The sequence below is a fragment of the Haliotis asinina genome, chromosome 1, assembly GCF_037392515.1.
Source record: "Haliotis asinina isolate JCU_RB_2024 chromosome 1, JCU_Hal_asi_v2, whole genome shotgun sequence".
Taxonomy (NCBI): Eukaryota; Metazoa; Mollusca; class Gastropoda; order Lepetellida; family Haliotidae; genus Haliotis; species Haliotis asinina.
Window position 1 is genome coordinate 90279821 of NC_090280.1, and position 20489 is coordinate 90300309.

At 40.5% G+C, this 20489-nt stretch overlaps 1 protein-coding gene across 1 annotated transcript; it reads left to right on the forward strand.

Moving 5' to 3' along the window:
* The first annotated feature begins 563 nt into the window (after positions 1-563).
* Positions 564-19883, forward strand: LOC137255099 (acid-sensing ion channel 4-B-like). Its single transcript, XM_067792576.1, has 12 exons — positions 564-842; positions 4674-4854; positions 5466-5511; positions 6657-6798; positions 7022-7131; positions 10263-10426; positions 10751-10819; positions 11240-11339; positions 11685-11766; positions 13230-13361; positions 14686-14761; positions 16157-19883. The coding sequence occupies exons 1-12, from the start codon at positions 652-654 to the stop codon at positions 16316-16318; spliced, it is 1455 nt and encodes a 484-aa protein (XP_067648677.1). The 5' UTR covers positions 564-651; the 3' UTR covers positions 16319-19883.
* The last annotated feature ends 606 nt before the right edge of the window (positions 19884-20489 follow it).

A 20489-nucleotide genomic window follows, 5' to 3' on the forward strand; every position in this document is an offset into this window, starting at 1 on the left:
TTTTCTTAGGCAGAATCAATTAAACTGTTTACTTGTATTCTTCTCGAGGTTGTGTTGATGTAAACCTTGTCTTACTTAAAACAGTTTGAAGTTTAATTTGTCGTTGACATGGACTCGTCCAGTTTGTGAAACAAAATGGTTCTGGCCTGGGCGTGTCCAATTCGACTTTACCTCACGTGGTAAAATCACACCAAAACACTCATACACATTATTTTATCTCATGTACAATTATAGTGTTCAGCTTTGTGACAGGTACCTCACAATGCGAACTGTTCACGATCAGCATGCACTTTGTAAATGGTGATGAACTGTTTCTCGTCAACTGTAAGATCGATCTTCTATGACAATCACACCCCAGGGTGTGTAATTTGAACTGATGTCATTGGGAACTTCTTTCGTGTCGAGCAGGGGACTGAGAAATGCCGGTTTCGTGTGGTTGAGATCCTGACAACAGATCACCGTCACCCTCAGTTGCCGTTTGCACAGATGAGAATTGAGCATTGTCAGAGAAATTCTAAGATCAAAGCATAGGGATCGCCTTGGAAGAAGATTTAACAGACAAGAAGAGCTCAGGGTTACTATTGAGGTTCAACCGAGAACAGTCATTTTAGAAAAAAACATTTTGACAACAGACAGGACAGTGAACAAAGAATGTCGAGTCAAAGTCGAACCCCAAACAAGAAAATCTTGACCAACTTCGCTGGCAGTACGTCAGCCCATGGCATCTCGAAGTTGGCTGACAACAACGGCATCTTGCTGAAGTTGATGTGGCTGCTCCTGCTGCTAGCGGCAACGGGAATGGTCGTGTATCAGGTTATCGGACTGATAAATCAGTATAAGAGGTAAGTCAGTTTTCATCTAAATTGAGTTTATTTGATATGCGGTGTATGTCTGACGCGTACGCTAGACGGTCCAAACAGATAAATGCCGTTTTTCTACTGCCAAACAACCAACACTCCAAGCCGTAGCGATGATGTATACCCCAAACGGATCCAATATTCTCACTCTTGAGATAATCTCTTTAGTCCTTTACACAAAGCCTGTTCTTCGATAGAACTGGTATCCAGTAATCCATGCTTGTTGAAAGAGGCAGCTAAAGGAATAGGGTAGTTAATATAGCTGACGTGGTTGTCCCACGTTATCGTATGACAAATACGTAGATCGATGCTCATGCTGTTGATCACTGGATTGTCTGGTCCAGACTCGATTATTTACAGACGGCGGCACCATAGCTGGAATATTGCTGAGTGTCGCGAAAAACAACAAACCAACCAATTAACGCTTCATGCAGAGCAACGAGTGGAAGCAGTTTCCACTTCTGAAGTTCGTAGTAGGACCCATCAGAGATTTAGCGATAAATTTAATTTAGAATTCCAGCGACAATTCGACGGGTTACACCCGAAATGGCCATGAAGACGCGAAGGTAATAAAAGTATCGAGCAACGCCATGAAGACACTGTATAGCCCTCGAGAGAGTGTGATGAAAGAGCTATTGTTATTATTGATTATTAATATTGTTGATTTAGTTTTTCTATTCCCTACCATTTCATATGTACTAGAATGCTCCTTCTTACTAATAGAATAAGCAACTCTTACATTTTACATAAGGTTATATACCGCGTATCGCTGTGTACAACGCTTGGGTGAATCGGCAAATTTATCGCTACAGAGCTTTTGCAACCAAGTGTATCTCAACTGAAGACTAGTCAATCTAGTTTAAAACAGATAAAAATGGCATTAATGTAAAATGTATTCCAAATATTACAACGAAATCGTCAATACATTGAGAGTCATGTAGAGGAAGCAATGTGGACTTGATGTGGAGCTGAGGTGGTTTAGCAAACTCAAGCTCATAGCATGGTGGTGAACCAATCTAAGCTAGCTATAGTCCATTGACACATCACATTAGCGTGTACGACCACTGAACGGCCTTGACACAAACACACTCTCTGGAGATGAAACTATCGGCAGTGTCAGTCGCTTGATGACGTCAATTTGGATGAGTTGTTATTCTTGAAGGACCTTCAAGCTCTTGTCGGGTTGCTTATCTCTGACATTACAGAGGTATTTGGAGCATATCTGCTCAGCGTCACAGTTAACACAACCTCGTTGTGAACAATCCGAGCAGGCGCAGTCATGCTGGTAAAGGGTACCACGTGACAACTCCTTTGAAATGTTTTGTTTTGTTTGTCTGTTTCTTAACAGTACACTCAGCAATATTCAAACTGCATGGTGGCGGTCTATAAATAATCGGGTGTGAACCAGACAGTCAAGAGATCAATGAGCATAAACATGATCTACGTACGCATTTGGGATTCGATGATATTGTTGTAGTCTGACCATCCAATCACCTTAGTCACCTCTTACAACATGCATGGGTTGCTGAAGGCGAATTCTAATCGGGATCTTCTTGGGTACGACAGTTGGACAAAGAATGCCATCCACGAATCGCCGTTCAAGTGCCGGTCAAGTGCCATGCGTTTCCCACTTTTGACACTTAGTTCACATAAAGTAATTTTTTTGTTTCTCATCATTCATTTTTGAAAAAATATGTTTAGGAACGGCAAATTATATTTTTATTTTTTAATAACGTTTTTCGGATTTTCTAAACAATGGTATGAGAAAACGTGGAATGCCGGAAGTTGATTTGGATTTTGAAAGTCAGTTGGCTTTAATCGCGCACGTTTAGGGTAGGATCGAATATTGTGCAATGAGAAGGAAGACATCGCGCACGTTTAGGGTAGGGTCAAATGTTGTGCAATGAGAAGGAAGACATCGCGCACGTCTAGGGTAGGGTCGAATGTTATACAATGAGAAGGAAGACATCGCACACGTCTAGGGTAGGGAAGAATTTTGTGCAATGAGAAGGAAGACATCGCACACGTCTAGGGTAGGGTCGAATGTTGTGCAATGAGATGGAAGACATCGCACACGTTTAGGGTAGGGTCGAATGTTGTGCAATGAGATGGAAGACATCGCGCACGTCTAGGGTAGGGTCGAATGTTATACAATGAGAAGGAAGACATCGCACACGTCTAGGGTAGGGACGAATTTTGTGCAATGAGAAGGAAGACATCGCACACGTCTAGGGTAGGGTCGAAATCTGTGTAATAAGAAGAAAGACATCGCGCACGTCTAGGGTAGGGTCGAATGTTGTGCAATGAGATGGAAGACATTGCGCACGTTTAGGGTAGGGCCGAATGTTGTTCATTCTAAGATGGTTAAGTTTCTTTTTGCCATTAGGTCACATAACCTTATTGGTTTCGTTAATCCAATTCCATTGTGAAACCAGAAGTTGGAGAAACATGGAAACCAAGCTCCCGTCAAGGAATTGAATATTTAACGGAATGTTAAACTCCGTGTTATAGCTGAAATACTGTTCAGTCCAGCGTTAAACCAACTTCACTCACTCACGCACTGGGAATGCTGTATCAGACAATGTCCTTAGTGACTGGCATTTGCCATACATGTCCGGACAGACAAATGAGGTCTCAATGACCCTAATATTCTCATTTTTGGATGGCTGGTGTTAAGTGAGTTGGTGAGTAAGTCCAGCAATATATATCACCAGATGGGCTTCACACATTGCACCCATATGGGGAAGCGAACCCGGTCTTCGGCGTGACAAGGTTACCCCACCGTCCGGATTGGGGAAGGGAAAAGATGGTATTTGACAGAATCTGGTTGGCAAATATCCGAGTGCATAATACAACGTAATGTAGCGTTAAATTTTAGTATCTGCAGATAGTTAACATATTAGAACAACTTAGCTCCTTATAAATTCTGTATGATATGTCTATAATATGACTTGTATTTACGATTTATCCTTGAAGGAAATGTTTTGGTGACTAACCATCAAGGACTCATTTTATGTCATGTGAAGCGACTGCTACCGTACAGCATATGAAAAACAAAACTTGTCATTCCGATTCTATATCTAGTGAATTGTGTACTTGCACGGTCACTAGATCGCGTGGGCATGGTTGCGAGCTAGCTAAGGCGCCAGACTAGTGATCCATCGAGCTAAGATGGAGTCTACCTGCGACCAGGTGTAAAACCCCTGGAGTCAACATTTTGAGAAGACTTCAGTGTTGTGGATGAAAGGCTGCTATGTTAAAACATGTGGTTGGCTTGGAACACCAAAACCATTGGGGCAGCTCATTTCAGAATCACAAAACCTTTTGGTTTTAGTTGCTGCTCCGTTTACTGGAATACTGTGTGTTGAGTAACTTTTGGCTATATGAGAGTGGTAGGTAAATTGTCAGTCCTGGACCTGACAACACAGTGATTAACATAACAACCCATCTTGGCAATTGGGATACGATAACATGCACCTTACCATAGCGGCCATTCGAGTCTTGTGCTACACTTCCACATCTTATTGCATTACCAGACCAATCACTGCCAAATTATGATGATACCAGGTGTTCGCGAGAACGTATCCTTTCCCACAGGTGTACCTTCTCTCTCTCTCCTTGAGCCTATCGTCTAGACACCTGTAGTAAGCATGCAAATATCGACAGTGATCTTGATGACTGTTTTGGATTGTTTGACGACATCTCTCTCTCTCTCTCTCTCTCTCTCTCTCTCTCTCTCTTTCTCTCTCTGTCCCTCTCCCTCTCTCTCTCTCCATTTTTTTGTTACTGGATGACTTTGTTACTATCATCCCGCAGGCGCCCAGTGAACACCAAGACGTCCATAGAGAACACCCAGTTGACATTCCCTAGCGTCACCGTGTGCAACCTCAACCCGGTTCTCAACTCAGAGGCGAAAAAACACAACATGTACCACGTCATTGAAAGGGTGGCCAATTACCTGAACTTTGACCTGTCTTACCTCACAGACACCGACAACGTAAGTAAATATTAATTCGCATTCATAAACAACCTTCTTTCCCTGCCCTACAAGCGGTACCTGTCACGAACACATGTTACAAGGAACCATATGCTACAAGTCAGCAAGGAGATTCGACACGCGTTTAGTCACTGACGACATGAAAATGACCTGAAAGTGACGTGCACATGTCTTGCATGAAACGTTTTCAAAGCATCACTGATGTCAGTAAATGTAGTATGCTCTGTCAAAGACCTTCTGAGAAAGAATAAGATGACGTACGTAAGATTCCTGTTGCAAGATTTGGTTAGACTCTACCTCAAAATATGTCAAGTGTGAACAATAAGAGACGACCTTTTAAAAGTTTAGGCACAATAAAATTCTCTTCGTGTAAACGTGGTGTATCTACTAACATATTATTGATTACGCAACTTGTAGAAACAAATATAAACAAATTAAAATGAAACCAAAATGGAATTACAAACCAATATTACTGCGATTGTATGTTCTTATACATAAGAAGTTTTCAAAAAGTCCATAACATTGATTAGATAATACAGGAAGTGGAATTTACATAGATATGCCATTTGTCCACTGACTACCACCACGTGAACCTACTCATACCTTTACAGCCTCTATCCAGTGATAACTACAGTTTCTCCGACGTCAACTTCCAAAGTGAGTATGTCAGTATTGACTTGAGATAGAAGAACCTTTTGTGCACCATTATAGGGTCTCTGGTCCTACAAACGCTAAAGGAAACGGTATAAGCGGAAACTTGGCAGCTTCGTGTTGTCGCTGTGAAAACGAATTAATATAATCCAGACACAGTGCTAGGATATTCTGGGAACTATACCCTCTACGACCGTGCGTCGTGTACTCAGATCCTGTAAAGCGGTTAGTGCAGCCAAGTCTGACGCCGACGCAAACTCTATATGTATCCTCCTGAGTTCATGGATATCTTTGTCAGTGAAGCACACATTTAACCCGACTTTAACTTTCTTTGTGTCCTCTTCAGTTACCCTATCTGTTTGCTGGTGAGTCACACCTAAATCACAGCGACTTTAACTCCTGTGTGTCCACTTCAGTTACCCTATCTGTTCGCTGGTGAGTCACACCTAATTCACAGCGACTTTAACTTCCTGTGTGTCCTCTTCAGTTACCCAAACTGTTCGCTGATGAGTCACACCTAAATCACGCCGACTTTAACTTCCTTTGTGTCCTCTTCAGTTACCCTATCTGTTTGCTGGTGAGTCACTCTCGGATCAGGCCGTGTTTATCATCCGTAGTCTCCTCTTCAGTTTCGGGGGTCTGTGTGTCCTCTTCAGTTTACTGATCTCTTTGTCAGTGAGGTCTACAAAATGTGCGTCCGGTTACCGGATCGACCCTTAAATTCTGGTGCCGTTACTGTTCTGTCGAAACCATGAAGCAGAATACGCTTTCAAGTACCATTGTTTTTTGTCTGCACTGACTGACATCGGTCATTCTGATAGGGAGCGTCGACATTATGGCTGCAAGGTTGATTGAATAAACAATTACACATTGATAAATGTGTTATTTAAATTTTACTTCCAAAAATGTAAAAAGGAAGAACTCCTACCTACCTACCTACCCTAAATTTAAAGAGATATAATCGGAATCACAACATGTTTTTCACACTCCAGTCACCCTGACTTTAATTGCCTCTTTTTCCTTTTGAATTTCTCGATCTCTTTGTCAGTACGTCTGACAGTAGTTACTCTGACTCTACCTATATATGTACCCTCTTGGTTTCCCGCTCTGGTTGACAGTCAGTTAACTTGAGTGGGTGTGTATTTGTACAGCTGATGATCCCCTGGATGAATCCATTCTGGAGTTCCAGTTGGAAATGCAGAGTTTCTCATTTGATGATCTTGAAGAGATTTCCCAGAAGTTTGATAACTTCTTCATATCTTGCACATTCGGAGGAACTGATTGCGACAAAGGGTGAGGTACCTAATTATATATTGTCAACAGAGATCCGATCGCCTCTCCGAAATAGACATAGGAGAAAAGAAAAATACTTTTTGAAAATTTAATGAATTCGATCGAGTTTTATGATACTATTTAGCAAGAAAGTGAAATTACGCTCATGAAATATCCTCATATGTACTAGAACACGACGTAGTTTGCAAAAGAGGTTTCATTCCGTCTCTGTTCTGACTTTCAGCAACTTTTCACTGACCTTTGATCCGGACTATGGCTTGTGCTACACGTTCCCCGACAAGACAGACAACCAGACTGAAGGCAACCGTATTTTTAATGCGGGGCCGCTGTACGGTAGGTTCACAACTCAGTATATATCGCTGTACGGAAGGTTCATAACTCAGTATATATCGATGTACGGTAGGTTCATAACTGAGTATATATCGCTGTACGCAAGGTTCATAACTCAATATATATTGATGTACGGTAGGTTCATAACTCAGTATATATCGCTGTACGGTAGGTTCATAACTCAGTATATATCGATGTACGGAAGGTTCATAACTGAGTATGTATTGCTGTACAGAAGGTTCATAACTCAGTATATATCGCTGTACGGTAGGTTCATAACTCAGTATATATTGCTGTACGGAAGGTTCATAACTCAGTATATATTGCTCAACGGAAGGTTCATAACTCATTATATATCGCTGTACGGTAGTTTCATAACTCAGCATATATCGTTGTACAGTATGATTCATGACTCACTATATGTTGCTGTACGGTAGGTTCACAGCTCGTATATATCTCTGTACGGTAGGTTCATAACTCATTATAGATCGCTGTACGGTAGGTTCATAACTCAGCATATATCGCTGTACAGCATGGTTCATAACTCAGGATATATTGCTGTACAGTACGGTTCATGACTCATTATTCGTCGTGAGTGAACAAATAACACATATTTCATCGATGATGAATTTCATGCATTATTTATTTGTAATGTTAACAATACACAAAAAAGTTTATCACAGTAGATATTTACCGTCTCTGGTACTCTGTATAGAACTTTGTAAATGTAATGTCATTAACACATCATCATGCACTGTATAACATTTCAGTTTATGTAGTAAAGTTCAACAATTAGGGAAAACGATAAATGATGCACCTTGAAATATACGACATTTTATACTCGTCTACTGGCATTGTTAGTATGACTTCATAAACATGATGACGTCACAAGTGACTATGGTTTTTTTATGTCTCGCGTTGTTGTCACTAAACATAACGTCATACGCGTGATGACGACAGAGATATGCGACCGTTATGCGTGGCTTATGACTCATCGCACATCTGATAAGAAGAAAGAAGTTTCTGAGAGGAGGAAATATCGGGACTCGTCTCGTGTGTTATATGAAAAAAACATTCACCTATAAGGAAATCCCCGATGTACTTGGTTCCTCAGAGCCAACGCAGCACTGATTAGACCCATGTCCTGATCACTTTTTTATGAAATGCAAGGAAGAACTTCTTCCCAAACTTGTAAAAATTGTAAACAGCTGCCTTGAACATTGTATAGTTCCTGAGGGTTTCAAAAGTGTCGTTGTCCATTCCCTCTCAAAGACACCTACATTCCACCCACACATCATGAAGAATTGCCGGCCCATCTCAAACCTACCGTTTGTCTCAAAGATACTGGAAAAAGCTGTCAAAAAGTGCTGGATGGAGCATATTCACTAACGTGACGTACAAGAAGGTTTCAATCCGCATACAGAGCCTCACACAGCATGAACACCTACATACGTTGACAACGGAGATGTCGCCTTATTGGCTTTCCGCTGGATACAATCGATCCTGGTAACACGTGTCTGTTGTGAGTACAGAATTGAAGGCACTGCACGTGAGTGGTTTTCATCTTACCTGACGAAGAGAAAGCAGAGAATACTGTTCAACTCGGACGCCATTATTATCTCCTGTCCTGCGGAGAACCACAAGACTTAGATTTTGGACCACTGTTTCTCACGCTTAACAGCCAGCCTGGGAGAACAAAATGCGTGTATGACGTACTTTGTCATTTCCATGCAGATTATGCACAGCTTCAGAAAACATAGATATTCAGACGAGAGAGTGATGCTGACACAATATCGCAGCTGCAGTGCTGCATCAATTCGGCAAAAATCCTTGATGACAAAGAACATGTTGATAGCAGAGGAGGAAGAGACCGAAGCCTTAATACTTAGCCCAAAGAAAATCTGGGAAACTACAGAAAATACAGCACGTTGTGAGAGTGAGGAAGGGAAAGTCAGAGTATTTTCCACTAGTGTTGAAGGCTTTGATTGATGGATAAAGGAGAGTTCAAACTCCTCTCACGCATGTATCAAAGTGTCAACAACACAGATCCAGAATATCTGTCAGAGTTGATACATCGATATGAACCATCGAGACGTCTTCGCTCCGCGGATGAACGGATTCAAGTAACTAAATGGCAGATGAGAGCATTAGGCCCAAAGACATCTGCCAGTTCTGTTCCCTTCTGATGGAAGAAGTTTCCAACCTCTGTAGAGACAGTGTCCACAATGAGCCCCTTCCAATCACTCCTGAAAACTCCCTTTCCAAACAATACGTGACTGATGTATGATTAGTTACCTTTGCTACGTTTCATGAAGAGTATTACATCTGTCGAGTCCAAATGTCATGCCATTGTCTTTAAATATGGTCTCAACAAGGAAAACCTTATCTTTCAATTTGCTCTCTCCAATGGCAAGGAGCTCTGTGTCATTCATGTAAAGGAGATGTGAGTAGGTCTTGGGGATGTGTGCTGAGGAGATCCGAGATGGTAACCCTCCTCTTTATTCAATAGGAAGCTCAAAGGAAATAAGGAGTTCCTATGAATATTATTACCAAACTATATATGGCATTAATTATATAATATTATATTAATATAATATGGGATGAAATAGCAGTAGGAGAATATATACGGCGTATATTCAATAAAAACTGAAATGATGCATGTTACATTTCTGCTAAATGTTTTGAGAAATGTAGTTTGTTGTTCGGTAAAATAGAAATACTTAATGGAAACGAGCATAAGAAATGAAACAAATTTTTGACAGCTGAAATATAAAAGAAACGTGTTTATTCATTTCCAAAGACAAAATATGTGAGATATCAGGACTTCTGTATTATGCAAACAACCTTTTTCAAATCGAAATATATTCAAACAAAATATATAGAGTTATTTTTGGAGTGTTAAATGCCCAGACGATCTTTAGATTCGGGGATATCATTTTCATATATAACTTAAGGTGGTCTATTTGCGAATTACAAATGACGAAAATGACACGACAGGAAAGGTTTTGTGTACCGCATGAGTTTATGATAGAGTTTATGATGGCGATGTTGGCGCTTTATGAAAATGCAAATATGTTTTCATGTTTTTCCAACGTCTGAAAGCTTCTTAAAGAAAGAACAGTGATTTTTACCAGGTCTGAAACTGATCCTGAACGTGAATCAGAACGAGTACCTCCCTTTCATTACCACATCCGCTGGGGTCCGTCTCCAGGTCCATGAGTTTGGATCCAGGTCTCACATGCTGGAACTCGGGCAATCTCTCTCTACTGGCTTTGAGACGCAGATTGGAATAAAACCTGTATGTATATACGTGTCAACGCCTTTAAGTTTCATGTCTATATTCCATGTGTACAAGGGCTTAATATGGTGCATATACAGCATAGTTTCCTTATCTTGAATTTTGTATAAATAAAGCGAAATTTCAAGTGGATGGGTGAGTAAATGGGTGAGCTTCAAGCATTCCACCAACAGGCACCAATTCTAATCAGCATCAGTCGGTATGCATTAAACAGTGCATGTATGCTTGACCTCTGCCCTCTTTTATCCCTCGCCGTAGTATCGTTGGAATGTTGATAATAGCTGCGTAAAACTGAACTCACTCACTCTGACTTCTGCTCCACAGATCTTGTACAAAAGACAGCCGGATCCGTATGGCACGTGCGACGATTCCGGGAGGTTCGAAAATGTCCTGGTAAGGGCGTGTTTTGTATGGGCCCTTAGAAAACATACTGTTGCGTTAGAAAACGAAGTAGAAAGTAACTGAACTAAATTTAAACATTGACAATACCAAAATGGGACATTTTAAACTTATGGATTTATGGAAAAGTCGGAGAGCTATAAGGCGAGTTACGCAATTCAATAAAACACCGTCTTGAACCCATCAACATTGTGACTGATAATATCAAGGTGTGACAGCTTGGTGAGGGAGGGAATCCCGAAGTAATATATGTTCTATTGAAACGAAACATGTGGACATGTATGTGTGCTTGTTAAATGATAATATAATAGTATAATATCTGTAAAGAGGTCCGTTGGTGACATGGGCTTGGACCTATAAATGTAACAGGTCTTTATCTGGAATAATAAATTATAATAATGTTTTTGTGATCAGGACTGTGAACGCGACTGCCTTGAGAGTCTAATAGAGGATCGCTGTGCCTGTATACGGCAGCAAGATGTCGAATCCGATCTAGACATGTGCGGATCCACAAGTGAGTCTTAGTCATCCCACGGTGGATGTGTTCTCCAGCTCCTTGTATAAACTGAAGTCAGGTGATCATTACCCACATACTTTACCATAGACGTCGTAGGGCTGAGATTTCTCTGTGAAACGGGACACCGTAATGGGTGATCGTTTTCAAATTATCTTCGTTTAACTAACCTGCTAGGTGTGCTGATCCGAACGGTCCAACCTTAAACTGTCGTATGCGCCATGCGAGCTGTACAGTGTACGTGTTACTTTAAGACTAAGAGACGGGTAAACAGAATAGCCTTCCCCTTTAACTAGCGTATTGGACATGCGCATCTAACAAATCATGTAAACCTGTGTGTTGTAGACATCCCGTGTATAAAGGAAATCATTAAAGAGAAGCAGTCCGGCAAGATGAAGTGTGACGTTCCTTGCCGGAGCACATGCAGGTATGTATGTCTTACACCTCCGTAATACCAATTGTGTTTTGTGTTTTCTTCTGACGTTTTCAATAAGTCTTAAATTTCTGCATAACTAGCACTCAGCTGCCTTAAGATCATACTCATACAATGACGGTCACACGTGTATCCCATCGACAGGGGCGCCGATTATATTGCCCGTATGGCTCAAAACGGACCGATGAATAACAATTTAGCTCGACAACTGATAAATATATATACCAGGGGAGGTCAAAACCTTCGTAGGTCTCATTACCTAATGTTGGGAAACAGCAGTACCTTTACTCCTATACCCTACTGATACGAAAAGTTCCCAAAAACGTTTTGACATCCCCGTGTAGGATTGGGGGACGTCAAACTCCGATACAGGCTATTAATCACGGGGTGCCAGGTCAGGAGTGTTCTCGTGGATTCTGCTTGTGTTTGTTCCCTCTTGTGTAAGGACATGAACAACGGCCGTGTACCCAGTTTTATAATTCTCCATGATAACAGTATTGTATCTTTTTCCCTGCTGTTTGGAGGGGACCTTTTGACAGGTATTTCGATGTATGCAATACTAAAAGCGGCATTGAAATAGTGACCCTTTTCCCTCCCCTAGTAAAACGCAATGAAACGCTGATCATAGTTAAAACATCAGCCCAGATCTGTGAGTTTTGTTTTCAGAATTTATGACCTGAAAATAGATTTGTTCAGCAAATTATCATTAAATTTTTAACACAGTTCATTAATTGATTCGAAGGAGTCAGGTGTACGCGAAGCACATGCAAAAGAGGCGATAAAACTATTGATTCATTTACCTGCTCTGTGCCGTATCCATCCTTTCTCACATTCAATATTGTATGTTTATCAGTTTGCGAGAATTCGTCGGTCCGCTTTTGTGCCAAACAGACTATGTGTAGAGTTACCTCCCTTTGAAATACCAGTTACCTTTGAGAGTGGGTTTGAATACCAGTATCCCAGTTTGTGATTGTCAGCAAAACAATCTATGAAATGCATTACTCTAGGCTTACCACACTTAAGCTGACACACCCGGATTGCATTGAAACATTATATGTGGTATGAATTCGGATGATGTACTTTGTTTGTTTGCTTGGGTAATAGACCTTCAGTTGATGCCTAAGACAAAACATAAAAATTTAAAACGATATATGATAAAACATATATTATGTGAAGGTAGGGTATCCTAGTGGTTAACTCATTCGTTCATCACGCTGAAGACTCGGGTGCCATTAACCGTATGAGTACTATGAGTGAATCCCAGTTCTGGTATCACCTGGCAGGAATGGCCTGGTTTTTTATTCAAGGAAATTTCCACGACACATGTAATCTTCTGAACTATTCTTTATTCAGTATATTTTACTTTGCACGATGACGAAGAATTTGTGACCACTGAGTTTAGAAAAAGTATGTATCCTGGCCTGGAATAGAAAGAATGTCTTTTCGTTTGTTCGTAGAGTGTATGACTTCGAGAAACAGGTGTCAATGACAAGATGGCCGGCAAACTACTATGACCCTGCAATCAAGTTCAAGGTCAGGAAATGGGCGGAAACCTTCAAGCATGACGTATTCAGCGAAGAGTACAGCAGGTATACCGCCCTACTGTCTTGTACATGGGGACCAAATGGCATCTTGTATACGCCGTAGGTCGAGCCACCCGCTTCGTCTAAATTAGGTAACTTAAATGTTGGGTTATCCATAAAATAGAAATCTGGATAACTCTTTCATGAGGACACCACGTCATCAAAACCTAGACTGATATGTACTGGAGAAATCCAACAAAGATTGTCTTCAGCAACTCGGTCACACTCGTGTTACTCGTTGTAGTGCGCTAAATGAGTAGATTGATGTCCATGCTGTTGATCACTAGATTTTCTGGTCCAGAGTCGTTTATTTACTGACCGCCGCCATATTAATATTGGTGAGTATTGCGTAAAACTAACCTCAGTCACTCGCTCACTAATATACCTTTGTGAACGAAAGGTGTCAGGAATTTGCCATCGATGATCTTTCCTTGGGGACAGCTTTGAAAGAGGGTTGAATGTAATGAAATACATCAATTGACCACGTACCCCAAATCCGAGGAAAACAGCACTGGCACGCTTAGGCCGGTCTAGCGGATACGAGTCGCACCAAACACACTGTTCTCTTGGACAACGAGTCCGTCAAGAGTAACGCCCCTTGAAATGGGGTATCATTCTCGACGCTTGGCCGGTCGTCACATTGCCCAACAGCATCAACTGTGGGAATCAAGGCAGGATATTTATATAGCAGCAGAATCGTCTCCACGTAATTGCCTGCGATGCGAACATAAAATTCCCTTCAATTAACATACGAACAATATGCATGTATGCTCATCTACATTCAAAGAGTTAAACACCGATCGAAATCGATGTGCCGAACATACGGTTGTCTTCAAGATAAAGCTTGTCCTCCGCATATTCATCATTTAATCAGGTTAATAATGAGCGCATTTACAATGCGTAAACTCCATTCACCAGGTGAATGCTCATGGCGCTAACACGATGAAATTATAATTTGATTATTTTCATAACCCCGGATAACCCAAGCTGCTTGTGAGGCGCTATAAAGTTAATGGTCACATACCTAATCCCACCGGGTACCCATTCCTTACATAAGGTGAGACCACATGTATCACATGTGCTTCGCTGTGAGGCAGGACTGGAGTCTTAAGCTGCCAAACACGGTGACGGTCATGGTCAACCCCTAGTTTGTCTCGAATATACACAAATTGCTGCTATATAACAGGAATATTGCTGAGAAGGGAAAGAATAAACAAATAAATCATTTCGAAATCTAATGCTGAAATTATGGACATGTTCTCGAACAGCAGACGGGTAGTGTCACAGTATCAAAAGGGTGGCGTCAAGTTGTGATGTGTCCTCATTGCAGAGACAACCTTCTGTCCATAAACGTCTACTTCTCAGAGCTGTCCCTGCAAACAATCGAAGAGGAACCCGCTTATGAGGTAAGCTTCAAGTACCCTACAAAGACATTTTGTAAGTGATACTGCCTACGTTGTGTATCAAAATTCGAAAGCCTTGGGGGGCAAAACAGCACTCATTTCTCGTTTCGTGCCAGTGGGGTAGTCTTGTGGTAAAGCGTTCGCCCGTTACTCTGAAAACATGCAATCAGTTTCCTTCATGGGTACAATTTCTGAAGCCCATAGCAGGGGACCCCCGCCTACTGGAATATTGTTAAAAGCGGCGTAAAACCATACTCATTCACTATTTCTGGTTACGGCTTCTTTGTTTGAAGGAAGGCATCTCCAGGAAGGGCATTTAAGAAACCCCAACCTCTCCGGGGTCCATTTCACTGGTTCTCGCAGACTGAAGCTGCCTACCTAAAATTTCCATTGGCTAATATGGCTGGCTACTGGACTACGTATAATGTACAAATAACAATGCAAGTAACAAGCCAGTTACCGGGTGGGTGAGCATGGACTTTCGCAGCTCAACGAAATGCTCCAGCAATTAACACTCGTGTCACGGCAGGGAGACCAGAAATGGGCTTCACACATTGTATCCATGTGGGGAATCGAACCCGGGTCTTCGGTGAGACAAGCGGGCGCTTTATCCACTGGGCTACCCCACCATGCCACTGAGTAACCGAGACATTCGATAGCGGAAAAAGGAACTGGGTATTTTTTTCAAGGCAAGGATGTCTTCATATCCACTAAAACTGACCATCTCTTTGATTAGTAGGTAATGCTAATTGCCTCTCTCGCCCGCTCCCTTTTCATATTTTGATCTCGATTGGTCGGTACAATGATTAAGTAGACCAAAAGCGGGCATTTTGATACATGAACTACGATAGGCTCACCGAAATTCGAACCGTTGAAGTGAAGGCGATTTGGGCTTTGTTACCATACCAAACATACCACAACTAATGTCTGGAAATACAACCGGAACAGTTATTAGGAGGTACTGCAAAGATTGGCAATATCTTAAAACTGAAAACATTAAAGGCACTTCATCACACCACACTTCTCCAAAAATATATAATTCATTTCTCCAAACAGCACTAACTATCAGCCCTAAAGGGAGCTACCCTATAGCGTATTACCCATAAAACAGTGTGTATTGTTGATTATCCAATCAAAAGGTTAGAATGAATAAATGCTACTTTGCATTAAATCGACACTGGCGCCATTTACCAGCCGAATTTTATAGCAAGGGAGGCCCTTAGAGTTATGTCCCTAGGAACTCCTGGAATATCCTGGTCACAACTAGTTCGGGAAACTCTGAATGTTTCAGTTTGAGATTCCCCTCTGTGACAAATACGAAATGTTTCATCTCTGAATGTTTCAGTTGAAGATTCCGCTTGTGACAAATACGAAATGTTTCATCTCTGAATGTTTCAGTTTGCAAGTCTCCTCAGTGACTTCGGTGGTCAGCTTGGTCTGTGGATGGGTATATCCGTGCTGTCTATTTGTGAGGTCCTGGAGTTATTCTACCTCCTTTTGGCCAACTGCTTCAAACCACGATCAGTCAGCAGTTCCACTGTTACTGACTTCAAGTCGTAACTCTATCAACTCCACCAACACGACTTTACCAATACTTTAGGTCCATTTCACTTCTTCATCTACATCTAATGATGTGCCATTTTGTAATAGGGTACAATAAATCATGGATGCTTTAAACGTATTTCATATAGTGCTCTGATTATGTAATTATATAAATACCCCGAAACTCATATTCCCATACTAAATAGCCATTCTGTAGGTATCGTGTGACTAACTGCAAGTCGGCTGATTCTGCAAACCTGGATATGGAAGCTTTAACATTTTTTTCACTTCTTTGTCAATGAAAAATTACACAAATACCTAAAAACATGGTTTCCTACACAACAGCCACCGTGTAAAGCGAATTTGATATTTAATTTGCCTCCCATCAAATATGTCCTATTTCATTGCATCACCATTACCTCTGAAAAGTGGAGGAACCCATCTATGTGCTGGTAGCATAGATAATCTACAAAATACTCTGTGTTCCATGACAGGAATGGAAAGGGTGGACTTGCAAAGATATTTACATTACACCATTCGTGAAGTTGATTGCAGCTTTATAGTAGTCAAGAAGAAAATAAGAGATTGTGCATTTTGCTGCAATATCACATTGGCCATTGGTGTGGTGGATGATGCTAAGGTTTTGTTTTTGGACCACGTTACACATTGATGATTCTGCCATAAGCTTTCAAGGTAGTTTTTTTTAATTAGTTCAACAAAGGCATATCGTTTATTCCTCTTTTTATGGGGCACTAGCAACTCCTAAGCTGTAATAGGAATGGTTAGTAGTTGGTTGTATTCCTGGCAGTGACAATCGCAGCCCATTTACACAAATGTATTTAACTCTTGTTCAGAAGAACTGCAACTAGTCATACATGTGGGCAGGATACCTTGTACTTATATACTAACATGATTAAATGAAAGCTCTCAGCTGCATTCTTCACTTTTTTGCCAATGCCATATTTACGGTTCTGGGTTCTATACATTTGCCATTGTCTGCAATGCTTGAATGAATAGTGATGTATTTTGGAAGAACAAGTACCTTCACTTCTTTGCTCACAACGGTTTTATAATTCTACCATTATGGATTAGTTACAGTCTCCAACACGAAAATGAACAATAATGATATTTGGAACAATACATACCTTCACTTCATTGCTCATACCTGGTTTAAATAAACACATGCACAAAGGTTGAGCGCCACTATTTTCATAGTGTCATCACTGAAGATCAGAAATACAAACTGTAAATGTTTATGACTAAATTAGCCTTCCATAGATTCTTGAACCTGAGATTGTCAAGATATGACGAGGAAAACTCCATTTCCCTACCATCTGAATCTTGAAACTCGGTTTCACCAGTCTGTTGTGAGATTCTCATTTCACTTTAGAGTTAGAAAATCACTCATGGTGAGAAGGAAGTTTACTACCGCTGAAAGATGGCAGGTGATAGGCATGGAAAATGATGGCATGTTTTGCATGGCCATTGCCATCATCACAGCTCCGTCATCCGTTTAGTTGCCAAACATAATCAAACCAATGGTGTCAATGACAGTCATAGATCTCGTTATGATAGTTACCATTGAGTATCCAAAGTAACAGATCACAAAAATAGTGGGTGGCGCATGTGTATATTCTTTCGTCGTTATGTCTGACATAGCCAGACAATGTGCAATGATCAGCCGTTTCCATAATAAATGTGTTCCTTCAGGAACAACATTTTGTTTGAGAAAAGTTGAAAGTACTCAGTTATATATTCAGTAAAGTGACAAAACATGTTCCAACTCCATAAGAAATCTTTGTTAAAAGCAGAGTCGATTGTACAATTCTGGCTTGTTGTTGTGCTTGGTTGTTCATGTCAATTTACGCACCACGCTGTTTGACTTTGGTCTGGAAATGGACAGGTCGTCAACTTACAATTCAGTGATTAGCATGCAAGACGATGACTGAGCAATTGTTTATGAATCACCGCCACCAAATTATGATGATACCAGGTGTTCGCGAGAACGTATCCTGTCCCACAGGGGTAACACCTCTCTCTCTCTCTCTGCCTGTAGATGTAGCTTTTTAGTATCAGTGTGGATCTGGACATATATTGGTTAGTTTATTTTACACTTTCATTATTAACTTTCACAACGGTATACGTATGCTTTTTGTGTAATAGAATTTCTACTCATGTGCTCATATGCGCATATTACATGTTTTTGCCATTTACAACGAGGCAGCAGCGAACAGTATTCATCCCAATCTGTATGTGTTATCAGTTGTCAATAGTAGCATTTTTATGGACAAAACTGCTCTTTATAAGCACATTCATTAGACCAATCGTTGCTGTTTCCACAGCTGACCGCTGTTTGTACATATGTTTATGAGAAGCGGTTCGTTTGTGGAACTACATTTTACAATTGACTATTCATTTGGTGTGATTTTCATACCTGACGGTTCACTTTGTTCTTCGTATTATTTAATTATTTCCTTGTTTTTAAGTGGAACGAGTGCGTGTAATTTTAGGCGGCTTTTAGCACTAGCTTCAAGCATTATAGCTATGTCCTGGTATGGTGATCTACCTTCATTTGTTTGCGATCTATAGCCTAGTTTTATATTGTGTTGTCCCTTATAGCTAAAATACCTTAGATTTAATTACTAGTTTTACATGTATATATCTGTGATATTTTAGTTATTTTACTGTCTTTCGTTGACAGGATTGTATAATCTGGGGGGTTTTTTTTATTATTGTTAACCAACAAATTGTTTTAGTTACGATATGGCTGAAATATTGACTTTACATTTTAACTCCCTAACTCACTCATTGTAACTATATGTGGAGATCCAACCCAGGTCCAAGGCGTGATATCGTCCAAGTTATAAGAAGATTTGAGGTTTGATGCACCGATATTGTCAATACCCTTGTTTATAGTAATGTCTGTGTCTTTTCCAAATCATTTGAAATAAGATAAACATCGCGTCTTGGATACATGGTTTGTCATGTTCTTTTACCATTGTCATCGTTACCATTTTCATCATTGGTAATACCCTTTGCTTTTTTACTTGAGGTTATGCTCAAAATTCATATTTGGAAGGTGTCTTAATACACAGGCAACTATTATTCGTTCTTAAGGTATTTGTGTCATTTAATGTTTGTAGTTTGTGAATATCACAAAAGTACAACTCGAATGAATCATTGTTTCTTATGCTGACACAAAAAATATTCTTCATTTGATCAACTTTATCAAGTATATGCGATATGGTATTTTGGGTCAAGTTCAAGAAATGCTTCACTGATAAGATGACAAATTGTTGGTTATTAAAGACAAGGAAACATAATAGTGGATTCTGGGAGTAGATCCCACTACCTGTGAATCCTCGCACGGCAAAGGGAGACAATTCAAAATAACGAGCTATGCAGTCTGGGAAACTGAATAGCTGCTACTCTGTTGTGTTGGGGTTTTTTTTCATTATATCTTCACAGTGACATGCATCAATGTCGGTTCACTGCCCATGCAACTTTTTTATTCAATCACAGTTGGACTATTTATATTTCTCACAGGAATTAACAATACAATAAATTTTATTTTGAATATTTCTGTTTGAAATACTGTTTTATGTACCCTGTCACGCACGTTTGCTACCCAAGGCGTACTACATGCTACAGCAACATAGTAAATACTGTTTGTTTAACGCAACAATCAGCAATATCCAACGTGTGTGTAATTACAGTCTGCCACGTCTGACATCTGAATCGTTATACGAAGTTGGGATACGATGGCGTACATCAACCAATCACGAAGAACATCCTTGTTACTCACACCAGAAAATATATCAAAATAAGTTTTAATGACTCATGTCAGTGAATACCCTCTACCCAACAATTATTTTGTTCCCCTATTTGTTTCAAAGTGCACATATTACAACGTGATAGTTTCCTTCAAAACCCGGTTCCAGTAATGGTTACAAAATAACAAACTGTAGATATTGTTGGGCGCAGGGTCATTGCGATGTCCCTTATGGACATATATGTTGTTATGCGCAAAACGTAAAAAGTAGCAAAAAAATAAATCTTGCGGAAGTCTGCTCACATTCACACAAAGATAGTAACAAATAAGAATGTCGCATGGGTTTCGACCTTAGTCAAGCATCACCAGAAACATTACAAGCCATATCAGGCCGTCTTCAGAAGCAGGAGTCAAAAT

What these genes read in the sequence shown, in the direction of transcription:
- LOC137255099 (XM_067792576.1), top strand. Translation starts at nt 652, where the DNA reads ATGTCGAGTCAAAGTCGAACCCCAAACAAGAAAATCTTGACCAACTTC. An exon ending in AGACATGTGCGGATCCACAA is followed by an intron (nt 11,340 to 11,684) that starts GTGAGTCTTAGT and finishes TGTGTGTTGTAG; the next exon opens with ACATCCCGTGTATAAAGGAA. An exon ending in CCTTGCCGGAGCACATGCAG is followed by an intron (nt 11,767 to 13,229) that starts GTATGTATGTCT and finishes GTTTGTTCGTAG; the next exon opens with AGTGTATGACTTCGAGAAAC.